General features: G+C 40.0%; 1 protein-coding gene across 1 annotated transcript in view; it reads left to right on the top strand.

The window, feature by feature from the left end:
* Window positions 1–14386, top strand: part of LONRF2 (LON peptidase N-terminal domain and ring finger 2) — a 34117-nt gene extending 19731 nt beyond the window's left edge. Inside the window, exons 6-12 of the mRNA XM_050971464.1 lie at window positions 2090–2186; window positions 2537–2651; window positions 3860–3981; window positions 4805–4963; window positions 7884–8046; window positions 9999–10148; window positions 10494–14386. Coding sequence (XP_050827421.1) covers window positions 2090–2186; window positions 2537–2651; window positions 3860–3981; window positions 4805–4963; window positions 7884–8046; window positions 9999–10148; window positions 10494–10652 — 965 coding nt within the window. The 3' untranslated portion in view covers window positions 10653–14386. The remainder of the gene's footprint in view (window positions 1–2089; window positions 2187–2536; window positions 2652–3859; window positions 3982–4804; window positions 4964–7883; window positions 8047–9998; window positions 10149–10493) is intronic.
* The last annotated feature ends 363 nt before the right edge of the window (window positions 14387–14749 follow it).

Raw genomic sequence — 14749 nt, 5'->3', positions numbered from 1 at the left:
GTGTTGTGGCTTAGAAAAGTGATTTCTCTTGCACATACTGAAAAACTGTAAACTTTTTTACTCCTCCCTTTTTATAGGGGTCAGTAAAACATTCTCTGCAGGAATTGGGATAATGTTTTGTTCCCTGGTGTGTCTGTTTCTGCTCTAACGACCTATTTACCTTATTCCAGAGCACTTTAGGTTCACTGACTGAAAACTGTATTTTTCGTTCTCAGATGGGCCATTTCCAATGTAATGTGTATGTAATTCGCTTGCACTTTAGTCTTCATGTTGGTAGTGCCATTTCCATTTTCTAGGTCTCAGCTATAGCTGAACTTCATTGTCTTTCTATATGATTGAAAGATGAAGTAAGCCTGGAAACTAATCTTTAACTGGCATTAGAACCGGTCACATGCAACTTTACATGAAATTTTCCAAGCAAACAAAGAAGCCTTTTCAATGGTAATAAGCCCCCACTCCCCAGTTTTCTGTTACTTGATAGCTGTGCTTACAATTTGTATGCTTCTCAAGCTTCTAACAAAGACCTCCAGAGTGGCTTTAATACTCAGGGCTAAAAATGCTGAAGGCAGTACTTTACTGAGTAGTGTAATAATTGGTTAACATAGACTTAGAGAATGTTGCTGTGCTGATGTGAATTTTTTCCCTTAAAGAAAAAAAAAACTACCCACACCTCCAGGAGTTTGACTTGTGCCTGAAAATGTTACAATGTCTTCAAGTACAGCTGTCTTTGACCTCTACAAAAGATAGAAAGATAGATAGATAGATAGATAGATAGATAGATAGATAGATAGATAGATAGATAGATAGATAGATAGATAGATAGATAGATAGATAGATAGATAGATAGATAGATAGATAGATAGATAGATATGACCAGTTTCTGGTCACGTTGCTGTGGAGGAAAAACCCTGTACTTGCCTGTGAACTGCAGACTCAGTAAATAGATTGTGAAATCTGACCCGCCTGTATCTTCACAGGGAGGGCCAGAGATTGTGTTTTACCCATAAGCACTAATTTCTGGTGTGTTCTAGGTCCCAGTGCCATGTTACTATTTGCAGAATTAACTCAGCCAGGTTCTTGCAATTACTAAATGCTAACATGTGAGATGTAGGTTAAAGATAGCACTGTTTTTCTTTGTAGGCCACACACCACCTATCCTGTCTGTGCTGGAGACAAACCAGATGCTGAGCATAAGTTACTCTTTAACAAATCATCCTAGTATTTTAACCTAACATAAAAAGCAGAGCTTTTAAATGGTCAAGAATTTGGTTAATAAAAAACATGTGGAGGCAGCAGTCACGGCTCTGTTGCAACTCATCATAAAGATGCAAATTGTAAAAGAAGTTGCAGAATTTGCTTGTGTAAATGTCAGCAGAAGCTGGAGCTGATAGCTTTTGAGCCTAAATAATGCTGCTGTGAAGTTTGAAGTGCATACCCTTAAAGTGAGTTTAACCCAGAGATATTAACCACTCCCAAAAATCAATCTGAGTAGAATTTTAAGTGGAGGGCTCTGCCTCTCTGTTTGCAGATTGTTGCTAGTAAAAGCTGTGTTTAGCTAATGCAGCTCCAGTAGTCCTTTTAACTTTTAAGTTGTCTGAAATTTGGGATTTCTAGAACAGCCTAGTCTAGAAAAATGTAAGCCTTTTTATATTTGTAAGAAAAATTACCCTGCTGAGAAATCTATAATAAACTGTGATGAAATATTTTGACTGTGTGTAAACAAATTAAATTCTGGACTTAATGTACTTGAAAACATCTGGCCTGGCTGATGTGGGGGTGGTGGTGGGAAAGCAATAGCAGAATATTTTAAAAACTAGCCTAGGAAAACCCACAAAACAATCATTTTTGGAAAAGCAAATAATGGGTATTCAGCTCTAGTGTATTCTCTGGCCACAGACGTCATCCTCTGCTCTCCAAAAGATCTCCAAAAAATCTAAAACTTAGATGGGAGGTATGTTTGTTAGAAACAAAACTTCAGAAAATAAAAGACACAAATCAGGTTTTTTATGGAAAAGTTAATGGCACAAAGAACATTGGAAAATGCAGTAATGCTTACATCTTTTCTATAATAATCTTCTTGACTACTTAGATGGAGATGTTTTACCTGAAAACACCACTGACACTTCAAGTGAAATACCAACAACTCTGGTGGATGCGTCGGACTTTGAGTGTTCCCTCTGCATGAGGTATGACTGTTGTCCTGGCATTAACATAACAAAGCCTTTCTAGCTTCTGAAAAAGGTTATCATGGTGTAAGAAGAGAAACCTGCCAGAGAATATCTAAATCATTATTCTGTTCCTTTTTGCTGAACCTTACATCTGGTGAATCTTTACAGATGTGGTTTTCTCCATTATGTATGCAGTTGTCCATTCTTTACCACTTGTAAAAAGGAAAACCTTTCTTGTATCCTTGGGTAATGCCTGTCTACCTGTGCTTTATACAAAAGCAGAGAAGGAAGAGCTAGGACTCTTTCCACATGTTGGGAGTTGTTTTTGTTGCCAGCTTAGCTTTTCTGTTCCATGTTTTCATGTTAAGGTTGTTCTACGAACCTGTTACCACACCCTGTGGACACACCTTTTGCCTCAAATGTCTTGAGCGTTGCCTTGACCATAATCCACTCTGCCCACTCTGCAAGGAAAAGCTGTCAGAAGTAAGTATGTCCTTGCCCCAATTAACAAAACTGCACAAACTTGTGCTCTTCTGAAAACATCTGTGTGGAGATTTTCTGTGCTCTGCATGTGAGCTGCATCCAAAGCAGTGTGACCAGCTGGGTGGGGGATGGGATTCTGTCCCTCTACTCCTCTCTGGTGAGACCCACCTGGAATGTTGCATCCAGCTGTGGTCCCCAGCACAGGGGTGCAGCAAGTCCAGAGAAGGGCTATGAATGTGGTTTGTGGCTGGAGCACCTCTCCTATGAAGAAAGGCTGAGAGTTGTGGTTGTTCAGCCTGGTGAGGAGAAGGCTCTGGGAAGACCTGCTCTTGGCCTTACAGTACTTCAAGGGGGTTTATAAAAAGATAGGGACAGACATTTAGTAGGGGGGTAATGCTTTTAAAGTGAAAGAGAGTTGATTTAAAGAGATTAGATGTAAGGAAGGAGCTTTTTACCATGAGGGTGATGGAACACTGGAAGAGGTTGCCCAGGGAGTTGGCAGATTCTCCATCACTGGAAACGTTAAAGGTTGTGTTGGATGGGGGGCTCTGAGCAATCTGATCCGTTTGAAGATGTCCCTGCTCACTGAAGGGGTTGGACTAAATGACATTTAAAGGACCTTTCCAACCCATGGTTCTGTGAAAGCAGAACAAAACAGCACCGACATCATCAAGCTGTGCTAATTTACTGAAGGATATATTTGGCATTCATTGGAATGCAGGTGATTTAGCTGGTTCTTAAAGAAATGGAGGCTTCCAGTATCACATCAGGCTCATGCCTTGGGAGCACCTCCATAGCCATGTTCATACCAAATTTCCAGGTTAAGTGGAAACTGGTATATGAGGAATGGTTGCTCCTTGGTCAACACTTGTCAGCAGCAGACATAAGGTATCCCATAGATAGTGCTTCTTGCCAGTAAGCTTACAGCTTAGATGAAAAAGATACATGTACCTTTGCAAAAGTGAGGATGGACTACCTTTTCTTCTGGGTGGTACAACTTCTGCCAAAAAAGGGGATGGGGTTGAAAGGACGGTGGGGTGAATCACATAGGCTGAAGTGGAAGCTTTGGTGCCTGGAGGCTTAAAAGGGTCAGGAATCTGTACAGTCCTAACTAACATGCACTTGGGCCTCAGGGAAGAATAGACTGGGAGGAGGAGATGTTACTTGTTTTCTTGTTACCAGACTTAAGAGTTGACTGTTCCTTGTAGTTTCTGGCAAGCAGAACTTACAAGAAGACCGTCCTTACAGAAGAGCTGATAGTCCGTTACTTGCCAGAGGAATTATCTGAAAGGAAGAAAGTTTATGATGAAGAAATGAAGGAATTGTCAAAGTAGGCCCTCTTTATACTACTGACAGCTGTTACAAAAATGTATTTTTCAGTCTAAATTACTGAAGAAGATTAATTTGCTTATGAAAATGCACCAAAGGAATGAATTTGTAAATGAACCTGCCAGATGTTTTTTATTTTTGACGTGTATGTTGCAGATAAACAAGTAACAATGTGCTTGGATGGTGGAGAGGCAAAACAATATTCTTAAAATAAAGATAATTACTTTTTCCTATGAAACAACATAATAGCTTTAGAAGTTACAGTGGGGGTTTTTTGGGAGTAGAATTCAAATTATCAATGGGTTGTACTTCAGGTCAGGAAAAGTTCAAGGATCCAATTTTGTCAGTGACTTGCGAATGTTGTGCTATAACTCAGCTAAACAGTAAAACAAAACATGCAGTTAATCCTGAAAAAAATGAAGTGGATTAATGGCTTTGAAATCAAAGGGGTTTACTGAGTTTGGGGATTCTCTGCCATCTTGCTTTGAACATGTCTGGGTCTTAAGTACTTTATTACTGTGAAAAGTTGTCACCAAAATCTTGCCACGTGTATAAGATGTATCACTGTGCGTGTTTTTGGGAAATTGGCTATTTCTTGACTTTTTTCCTTTCTGGAAGTAGGTTAGAGGGATTGTTTACTTAATGTATTAAGGAAAAGAGTCCTGAAATATTGTTTGTCTTGTGAAAATGGCAAACCTCAAAGAGATATGCATTTACAAAGATTGAGTCTAAGGAAGCCATTTGTCTTCTATTAAGGATATATGCTGAATATAGCAGCACCCAGAAAAAAAGGTGATTTTTTTTTTTTAACAATTTTCTTACAGTTTGAATAAAGATGTTCCCATCTTTGTATGTACCATGGCCTTTCCTACCATCCCTTGTCCACTCCATGTCTTTGAACCTCGCTATCGCCTAATGATAAGAAGATGCATGGAAACTGGTACCAAGCAGTTTGGGATGTGCTTAGCTGATGAATTAAAAGGGTAAGGAGATGAGCTGAGAATGTCCTGTTGTTGCCGAGGCTGCTGTGAGCTAATGGAATACTGCAGCACAGTATACTTGTCTCCCCATACCACTGTGATTCCTTCCAGTCCTGTATGAACCAATACTAAAGTTGCTTACTACTTAGTTCTGAACTTCAAGCATTCCTTTTTACACAAAGATATAATTTTATTACTCCCCTGTTGGATAATAGCAAGAATGCAAGTCATCCAGCTACTACAGGCTCCAAAAATAGCATTTAATTGGCTGTGTGTTTGCAAAGCTTGCTGGCCTGTTTGTTCCAGGGAAAACTGACTGTCTGGGTAAGGTTCCCCCTCTGTCTACTCAGTTTAAAAAGAAACAAAACAAAAATAAGACAAAACATTCAGACCTCCCATAGCTTTCCTGAAAGAGTCGTATCATTTTAATGAGACAAAATATACACTTGGCTGAGAAGTCTGTTTTGCTGCTGGATGTTGAATTTGAATGTTTGTCTTTATTGCTGTGTTGCAATGTCTAAACTATCTGCAGTGAGTGGGTTACATTGTCTTTCTATATGATCATACTTTTCATTCATTTTTGTGAATTCTGACACTGATGTGTTTCCAGCTCCCTAGGCAGAGACTGGCTAGATTAAAGGTCCCTTACAACACAAAACTATCCTCTGATTCTACTAAAGCCTTCAAGTTTAAATGTTTCACAAATAATGGGGTTTTGAGACCATGCTCGTGGGAGAAGCATGAGGTGATCTTGAGATGTTTGCCGTATGAGATGCAATAGTTGCTGACTTCAGAAGCTACATTGGCAGGCTGTAGAATGGATGATGAACATGAGAATTTTTAAGAACACATTAGACAGGCATCCTCAGGAGCAGCATTTTTGTATGTGATCGTCACTGGAGCTGAGAAGGGGGCAGTCGTTACTGAGGCTTGGCAGCCTTTCCTTGTCCACTCCATGCTTCTTGTGGGGAGGGAAATTTTATTTTTCTCCCAGACTGGACAGTAAGGTAGCTGTAAGAGTACAGGAGATGCTGCAGCTTCCAGTCCGCCGTGGCTGTATTGCAATGCCATTTGGCATGCTGTCAGTATTGCACTCAGTGGAGTTAAGACTCCAGCAGCAGCTGATGTTCCACAGTCCTCAGGTCTATTACCAATTTTCTGGAAGAAAATACTTGTGAGAGTGAGGACAGAATTACCCTAGGACTTCAGTGATAACTCTCCTTACATCCCTGCAGGCTGTGGAAGAGCCAGAGGCCCATGGCATTACAATCCCCAAAACACAATAATTGGTTTATTAAATACCATCATGAAGGGTATTCTAAAATGAACAGTATGGTTAGATTTCTATGTCCTGTCTGTTTTGAGTTACTGAAATAATTAAACTTTTTGAGCATGATGACTTAAATAAAGCACTGAAGTGCAGGAAACCTTAATCTGCAGACACCTGGCAGGCTGTTCCAGCTTCTTGCACAAGTAAAGAAGTTCTTCTGTTTATTCAAAATTGCGAAATCAACTTGGGAATACAAGAAGCGGGGAAACTTGTTTTGCCTCATCTGCTGAGACATTGATACATACCTCCCTTTAAAAACACAGTGACAGAGCATGTTTAGTTCATTACCTTCCTCTGTTTTACTTCTCCCTTTTAACTTACAATTGGTAAAAGAATATAAGCCCTTACTGTTGTCAGCGCATGTTATGCCTGTCTCCAGGTGCTTTCTTGTCTCTCTGATTCAGGTCCCTGTCTACCCAAAAGTAACTCCTTTAAGAACAAAAAAGACAAAATCATCACTTCTATATTAATTTCTAAATCCAGTATGAATGTCACTAAAATCGTTAATTAAAAACAACAGTTATGTCACTGTTTAAATAGTGTATAGTGTAATATTGCTATAACAAACTAACAGACTTGCTTTTTTTAATCAGTCCTGTTGGTAGAGCACCAGGACTTAGCTGTGTGTGGCTCTGCTCCTCCTGCTCTTCATGATTTTTTCCTGTACACTGGCTGGGAGAGAACAGTTGTTCCCCACCCGTCTCAAATGCATGATTTCTGGTAGAGCAGAAACAGGAGTCATTTCTTCATCACTCCATTATAAGAAATGACCAAGCCCTAGTAAAACAAGCATTTCCATGATAAAGAATTTATCAGACCCTGTAGGGTTTCCTATCTTGAGATTGAGACTAGATACAGTGCTTTCTCCTGCTTAACAGTAGGTTGAGTTGTAGACCTGCAAGTGTAGTGTGGTGGAGAGTCACTGTGCAATCAGCCTCTCTAGTGAAATCACTGCACCACAAAGGTAGAGTTAGATAAGCTTGATAAAGTAAAAGTAAAAAGTAAAGTTAATTTCATGCCTGTTTCCAGAGTGTGATTAAAACACACTACTACTTTAAATGTAGTGGATATGAATGTGTCTTTTGAAGAGGGTATTTTGAGTTTGATTTGACTTTTTTTTTAAAGGAAACAAATGCAAGAAGAGACTTATTATATAGAAAGGTTTTTTCTTCTAAAACCTGCAGTCTTCTGCTTACACCTTGGAGTAGGGGGATACCCCTCACAGCCATGCATTTGTTCCTCACTTTCTGTACTTTCCTTACAGTATCTTTACCCATCTTGTTTCTTTGCAAACCAGATGAATTTGCCACCAGCAGCTGGCAACTCCCACCATGAAACACGCTTCATTTAGTTTCCTGTCCCTTTCCAACCCTCCCACCCCATAAACCTGCCCTGAAATGCTGCTGCCCAGGTCCTCTGAGGGAAGGCAGAAAGGGTGGGGGTTGTGTGGCTTATGTGAATAAGCAGAAATGTATTGTCACCAAAGCAGAATCCTCTTTCAACTAAGAAATGGTGAATTAGGCCCAGTATTTGTCCTGATGTCTGTAAACACTTGTTGATGACTTCCGCTTTTATGCCCTTCTGTCATTTCAGATTTGCAGATCATGGCTGTATATTAGAGATCAGGGACGTAAAGTTTTTTCCTGATGGACGCTCAGTTGTTGATACAGTTGGTGTCCGTCGTTTTAGGGTCTTAAGCCATGGCCAGCGAGATGGATATAACACAGCAAACATCGAGTATCTTGAAGATAAAAAGGTGATCTATGGTGCAAAGTTATTCATACCCATGTATTGCTGGATTCACTTAAATAGCCTTTCCTTGTTGCATTTCAAGCTAGCTGTGCATTTTTTTTAAGCCAATATCATTACAAATACACTAAAGCTCTGTTTTAAAAACCATGGAACAAACTTTGTATCTTCTTTCCTTTTCTTCCTTTCTTCCCTTATAATTATCTCTGCTTAAAGTGTTACACTCCTTTCATGGATCTCAAAGTAACTTCTAGGATGCTGAGGTCATGGTGTGTAGGTGAGGTCAGAGTAACATTTTCAAACTTGTACAGAATTTAAAGCCTTCTAAAAGCACATGCTCCCGTTGGTAGAGAACTGGCTGTTCTCTTGCACTGAACAGACAGTTGGCACACTTCATATGTCCTCCAAGTTCTCATTTACAGAACAGGTCCTCAGATAAATGTGGGAATCTGCTCTTAAAATGAGTTCTCAGGGACACGTAGTTAACTGTGCCCTGTACAAGCATCCATTAGGGCTGACTGAGAACAGAGAGAGAAATGCAGAGAGAGAAGTAGCTTTTAAAAACAAGTCCTCTTAGCAAAGCTGCATCAAGGCAGGTGTTTGTGATAGGTGTTGGCCAAAAGTTGAATTTTTGGCCATGCTTTCTGGATCATCCTTAGACTGTGTCTACAAAACCTTGGTAGCTGTTAATATGGAGCTTAGCAGTAATCTCCTGCTGGTTGATGAAGTCAGTTCTGTCATACAGCTCTAGAGTACTTTCACAGTTAAAGTGAAAGTCTGTAAAGACTTAGCAGTGCTTTTCTAACCTGTATAGGGTGATGCAGTTGTTTGCCAGGGCACAAAAGGTTGAGCTCATGGAGGTGCCTCTGCCTGTGAAAGGCTGGCATAGGCAATCTGCTCAGAGTGAGGGTTGTGCTCTGTTTAAATCCCTAGGGAAGAGTAGTGGAACTCAAGTATACAGGCATTGTTTATAAAGATGGTCCCAGCGATCCACCTCTTCATAATTAGAGTGAGATTTACCTTGTCTCACAGTGGAGACTCCCCTACATCCATATGTCTGATGGTCAAAAATCTCAGTCCAAAGCAACCTGTTTTACATGCTCTTAGATACTTACCTTAACATGTGATTAATTGTTCTCCAGAACTGCTTCTCCTTTATTGTGAAGGGCATCTAGAGTAGGTGGATCAGATGTGTACCTGAGTAACATAGGTGAAATCGCTTATGTGATGTGCACATGCTAAAGGGAAAAAAAGACCCCCAGAAAAATATCCAGAATCAAAACCCCCCCAAAAACCCCACAAATCACCAATTTGTTGTGGTTTTTGCTTTTTTTTTTTTGCCTTTTTTTCCCCCTAATAGCTAATAGTAGGCCTTTGCAACTAAAACACTCTGCTTCAATGAGGGTGTTTCTTCATGGCTGTTTCTGGTATTGGGAAAGCTTCACTTTCCCTGCTTCCTGCCTGCTCGGGTGTCTACCCTCTTCCTTCTCCTTGGCTGTCCTACCATGGCCTTACCACTTCTATAAAATAGTGCTGGTCTCTCAAGTGCTGTAGCCCCCCGTCTCTGTGCTCGGTGGCAGTAGTGTTTGTTTTGTTTTGCCAGATGATGTACCGCTGTCCAGAGGTCATTCTGTGACAGGGACTTGAGGTTGTGGGTTTGAGATTATAAATATGTCGCAGGATTAGAGAGCACAGTCTTCTATTATGCCAGCATTTAGGAATGGATACTAGTGAGGCAGTTACTGCTCCAAGAAATAGCACTTCAGAACACCTAGGAGAGGGTAAAAAGACTCCAGCATCACAGGTTTGAAATCTGAGACATAGGCACAGTTGGTTTACATAAGGACATTTGAACAGCTGTAGTCACTGCATTATTTTGCTTCGTTTGCTTCTGGGGAAGCATATGGACTTCACGGTATCAAACCTGTTTTGTTCCATCTCCCTTCTTTTAACAATAAGGTTGAAGGACCAGAATATGAAGAACTTGTCCGCCTTCATGATTCAGTCTATGATCAAGCTGTTGCCTGGTTCACTTCGCTTAAAGACAATATGAAAGTGCAAATTCTCAATCATTTTGGATCTATGCCAGGAAAAGAACCAGAGCCACAGGTAATGAAACCTGCCTACTTATGCAGCCTTATTCTACATAGAATTTTAACACTAGACTGTTTTCTGACAGATTGTTGCTGCGGTTTATATATTCTAGACTTCTATTTACCTAATTTTAGTCTGTTGGCATGAAGCATGGTAAACAATATACCTGTGTAATTTGCTAGCTGAAGAGATAAATCTTAATGGTGTATACAGATAAAGAGAACACCTGCAATTAAGTGTTCAGTTGTTGCTTGTTTTGTGGTGACTTTCTTAGCAAATAGAACGTGAGAAGGAGGGTGATGTTCTTTGTGGAGCTGGGCTGGCGAATACATAACTGCATGTCTTTCCATCCTTTTGCAGAGTAACCCCAGTGGTCCTGCCTGGTACTGGTGGCTCTTGGCAGTGTTGCCTCTGGAAAACAGAGCTCAGCTGGCTATACTGGCTATGACCTCCCTGAAGGATCGTCTAATCGCCATCAGGCGCGTATTGATATTTGTGACTCGCAAAAGACCCAGATAACATGGACTTTTGTTGTGAGTGGGCACCAAAAACATCTCATGACAGGTTGTTCTGGGGGAGGGCAGAAGGGGAGGGGTTGCTTTTTGTATTTTTTTAAGATTCCTTCAAGGAGGAACAGCCCTTTCTGACCGCGTCCTGAATACATCGATTGCATTGGTTTGTTTTCTGGGTATTCACCAAACCTTGCACACTCTCCTGTTGTCCTGGTGAAAAAGGAGCCTCTGCAGAGCTGTGCTTCAATTAGAATGTAGCTGATGGATGTGGATAATTGCTTCAAAGTACTTAGATAGAATTGATGTTTCTAGCCAAGAGAGTTAAGTACTAGAGTAGTGCCACTGGCCTGCATGTGATCTGAATTTTCACTCAGTAGGAAGAGGAAACTGGACAGTGCATTGAAGAGGTGTTTCCTAGACTTTCTTGAAGGTAGTGAACAGGAGTTACACTGCCCAGCAGAAGTATGCATGAGGACTATAACCAACAGTACTCTCTGTTAGTGAATTGGAAGGCAGTCTGTCATACACCCACATCTCCCACTCTCTCTCTTTCTCTCTCTTTCTTCAGCAAATAACAGTTTGAGGGAAAAAACAGGTTAACCTGTTTGTAGTCAAGGCATCTGAAGATGTTTATCGGAAAGAATAATAGCTACTGAATAAGCACACTATTTGGTAGCCTTGGGTAATCCCTCCTTTGTGATTTACATGTTGTAGCAGAATAAGTATATACAAAATGTTTGGAAATATGTACTTTGGTTTCTTTGAAGAGAAAACCCAAAGTAATCCTAGCCAGTCTTACTGCTAAATTCAAACCAAGCCGCTCACTAAAGCATAATAAACACTGCTGTGAAATAATGATTTCACCCCAAGTATGAGGGAGGCATGCTGGAGTTTACTCTGAACACCTGCTCTGCCAGTGGAACCAGCAAGGATGAAAAGTGGGGAGGTTTCCACCTCTCCCCTTCCTGCAGTGTCATGCTGACCTCCTGTTCATTGGGGTGGTCTCTACTGAACGTGTTTCAAACCGAAAGTATTGTAGTTTAGTACCAGTTGGTGTATGTGATGGAAATCAGTCCACAGTAACACCATGAAAGGAGTCACAAACCGAACCTATAAAGGCACATCTCAATGCAAGCTTCAGTCAGGTGTTAAACTTCATTTGTCTCTTTGATTATTTTTTTATGTATTGTTTTGTTAATATCTAACTTTGATAGCTGTTAAATTGATCGCTTGTCAGTCAAATGATCAACATATGCTCAACTGCCAATGAAATAACTCAGTGTTACCAGTTCAATTGGCATAGTTTCGTATAACTAGAACTGATACTACCAACAGGGAAAAAAAGTTGACTTGAATCTCCATGTGCTGCAAGCATAGCAAGACCAATGTAAAGACTTGTTCATGTGCAGAAATCTGGTAAGAAGAAATGGCTGCTTACCTAAATGGTCAAAGTGCCTGGTTTCTTTTTTAGTTCTTTTCTCCTTATTTGTCAATGAAGAGGTATTTTAACTTTTTCTTTTCCACTTTGTACATGAATTCTGGAAGAAAACTGCATTAAAATGCAGTGATTGGGATATATTACCTGTTCTCTTTGGGTATTGTAGTTATAACCTCTGTGGTCTGGAAAACAAAAATTCCATTTTTTTTCCTTTCAGCAAATGGCTACCACAAATGGTTTCTGTAACATACCCTGAATGTACTGTAACTGCCTCTACCTTGAACACGCCTTTTCTATTTAAGTGGTTTGTAAGTGTATTCTCTGAATTGTGAAGTGCATAATGTACAACCAATGATGTCATAACCTCTACAGTAGCCTTCTGCAAGCTCTGCTACCACCACCAAAATACTCAAAATTCAAGTTGAATGCGTTTCCTCCAGGATTTGAAGATGATGAAGAGGAATTCACTGAAGTATAAGGAATTGTTGTATTTGTGGGGAGGAAATGTCAGAAGTCAGTAGGTCTTCAGCCGACTGTCAGCTGAGCTACTGAAGGGGGATTTCACAAACTAATTCTCGGACCAGAAGATGGACTGTATTTGATCTCGCAATCCTTTCTGTTTAGCTTCCTGTTCTTCCCATTCCTTTCCATGCTGTGTACTTCTTCGAGACTCATTCATCTTGCTTGTTTGTGTGTCTGGCCTAGTTTTGAGTATTACTAGTTTAGCTGGAAGAGGATGCTGATGGTATTTGTATATTGCTGGTCCGTGATCCTATATGTGCTTAATTTTACAGATAGGAGTGCATTTAAGAAAAAAAAAATATCAAGGTGCTAGTTAGTGTCTTCTTGGCTTTGCCTCAGTAAATGTTAATGTTAATATTCTTCTCTGCAAAAGTGATTTTTTCAAGATATCTACTTTTGAGGTACTTCTGACAGAAAACCCTATGAAATGAGAGGTTGTTTACTGCTGTTCTGTAATGTGTAAAGACATTCTACATGGGAAGTGACATTACTGTGTTCATGAAGGCCTGCATAGTTAATAGAGTGATTTTTATTGAAAAGAAAGCTGAACTGTAGAGGGATTTTTTTTTAGTCAAGGTTTAAAGCAGTTTGTGAATATTTCAGTGACTGATGTTTTGGATAAATGATAACAACAAAGGAATTGTCTGTGTATGGATGCAAATAATAATATTAGCAGCCCAAAGCTGACATTTCTTCCAAAACATTGAATGCTGATCAAATAGCAAAGCTTTAATAAATAGATAAAATCACCACTGCCCTGTGGTACTTGCTTTTTAAGGGGAAGTACCAGTTTCATTTTTTACCAAATCACCTCTGCCATATAATATCTGCAGCATCCAGTAGTACCTCACGGGAAAAGCTGTCTCGTTGTTCTCTAGAGGAAATGTCCATGTTACAGCCAGTCTGTGCTTAGGTGTAACTTGTTGCCAAGGTACATGTGGAAGCATTGGAGCTGAGCTCCTGGAAGAGATAGACAGGATTTGTTGCCTTTCTAGCTCATTACACTTTTCTTGCTTGCTGTCCAAGCAAGGATGCTGGGATATATGATGAGTCTTTTCACTGTGGTGAATGTGGCCCTTCTTTATACATCGTAAAGAGGCCAAAAAGAAAAAAAAAAATCCCTCTACCTCTACACCTGTTGTTCACCTGTAAAATTTCAAGCTACAAAATTATATATATATATTTTAACCTTTTTTGTCTTTCAGAAGCATACTAATTGTTTGCCACTGAGGCCTTTTATCTACTGTATTTTAATATGTTCATTTGATAGTCATCGAGATCTCTTTGTACTTCTAACCTGTAGAACTTGTCATGTTTCTTACTGCTCCTTTTTCCTTCTTCTCCAGTCCACTTTTAAATTGATAAATAGAAAGCTGTACACTCTATTCCTGTTACATTTTACACTAGTGGAACTGGTATTTTGGTAGCGCCTTAATTTTGCAGTTGTGAAATGATTGTATCAACTCTTATCTGGGGCTTCTGACCAGATGTAAATGAGTATGTTTAATGTAGATAAACTTGAAACCATTTTTTACTGTTTTAAAGCTAGAAATGAAATGGAGTGTGTACATATGTATAAATATAAATTATTAATCTGCACCTTTTTGTATCTAGTAAATACAGGAGAAGTTCATGTTCTAACCACATTTGGCACTTCTTGTTGCATAAACAAAGCCAAAACTTTTTTTAAAAATTGCAGTGTTCATTTCATGTGTATTTGCAATATTCATGGGAAATGTGTTTAATTTATGTGATATTTGGAATAAACCAGGTTGAATTTATGCGAGTGTGAGTTCATGGGGAAAGCTTTATCACTGTGAGGACTAAGAGCTGGAGCTGAGGTGAACACAGTCTGAATGAAACAAGCCACGGATGTGCTGCTGTCAGAAGAGGGGTGATAGTTTGGATTTCCTGACAGGAGCCCAAGGGCTGACAGTTAGTCTGATGAGGCTTTAGGAAGCAGATGGCATCCCAGAAGCAGTGGTTAGATGCTTGGGTTCAAAAGTTGTGTGGCAATTGTTTTAGCCCCTGTGCAAGGAAGGGGGGAGGCTGCAGAGATTGTGGCACAGCGGGGTTTGCTGGGCACCCAGGGCAGGCTGTGGCACTGCGTGGGAATATGAGAGGTGGATTTGAAGGACCATTGG

This window comes from Serinus canaria, chromosome 1 (genome assembly GCF_022539315.1).
Source record: "Serinus canaria isolate serCan28SL12 chromosome 1, serCan2020, whole genome shotgun sequence".
Taxonomy (NCBI): domain Eukaryota; kingdom Metazoa; phylum Chordata; class Aves; order Passeriformes; family Fringillidae; genus Serinus; species Serinus canaria.
This window is presented reverse-complemented; position numbering and strand designations above follow the sequence as displayed.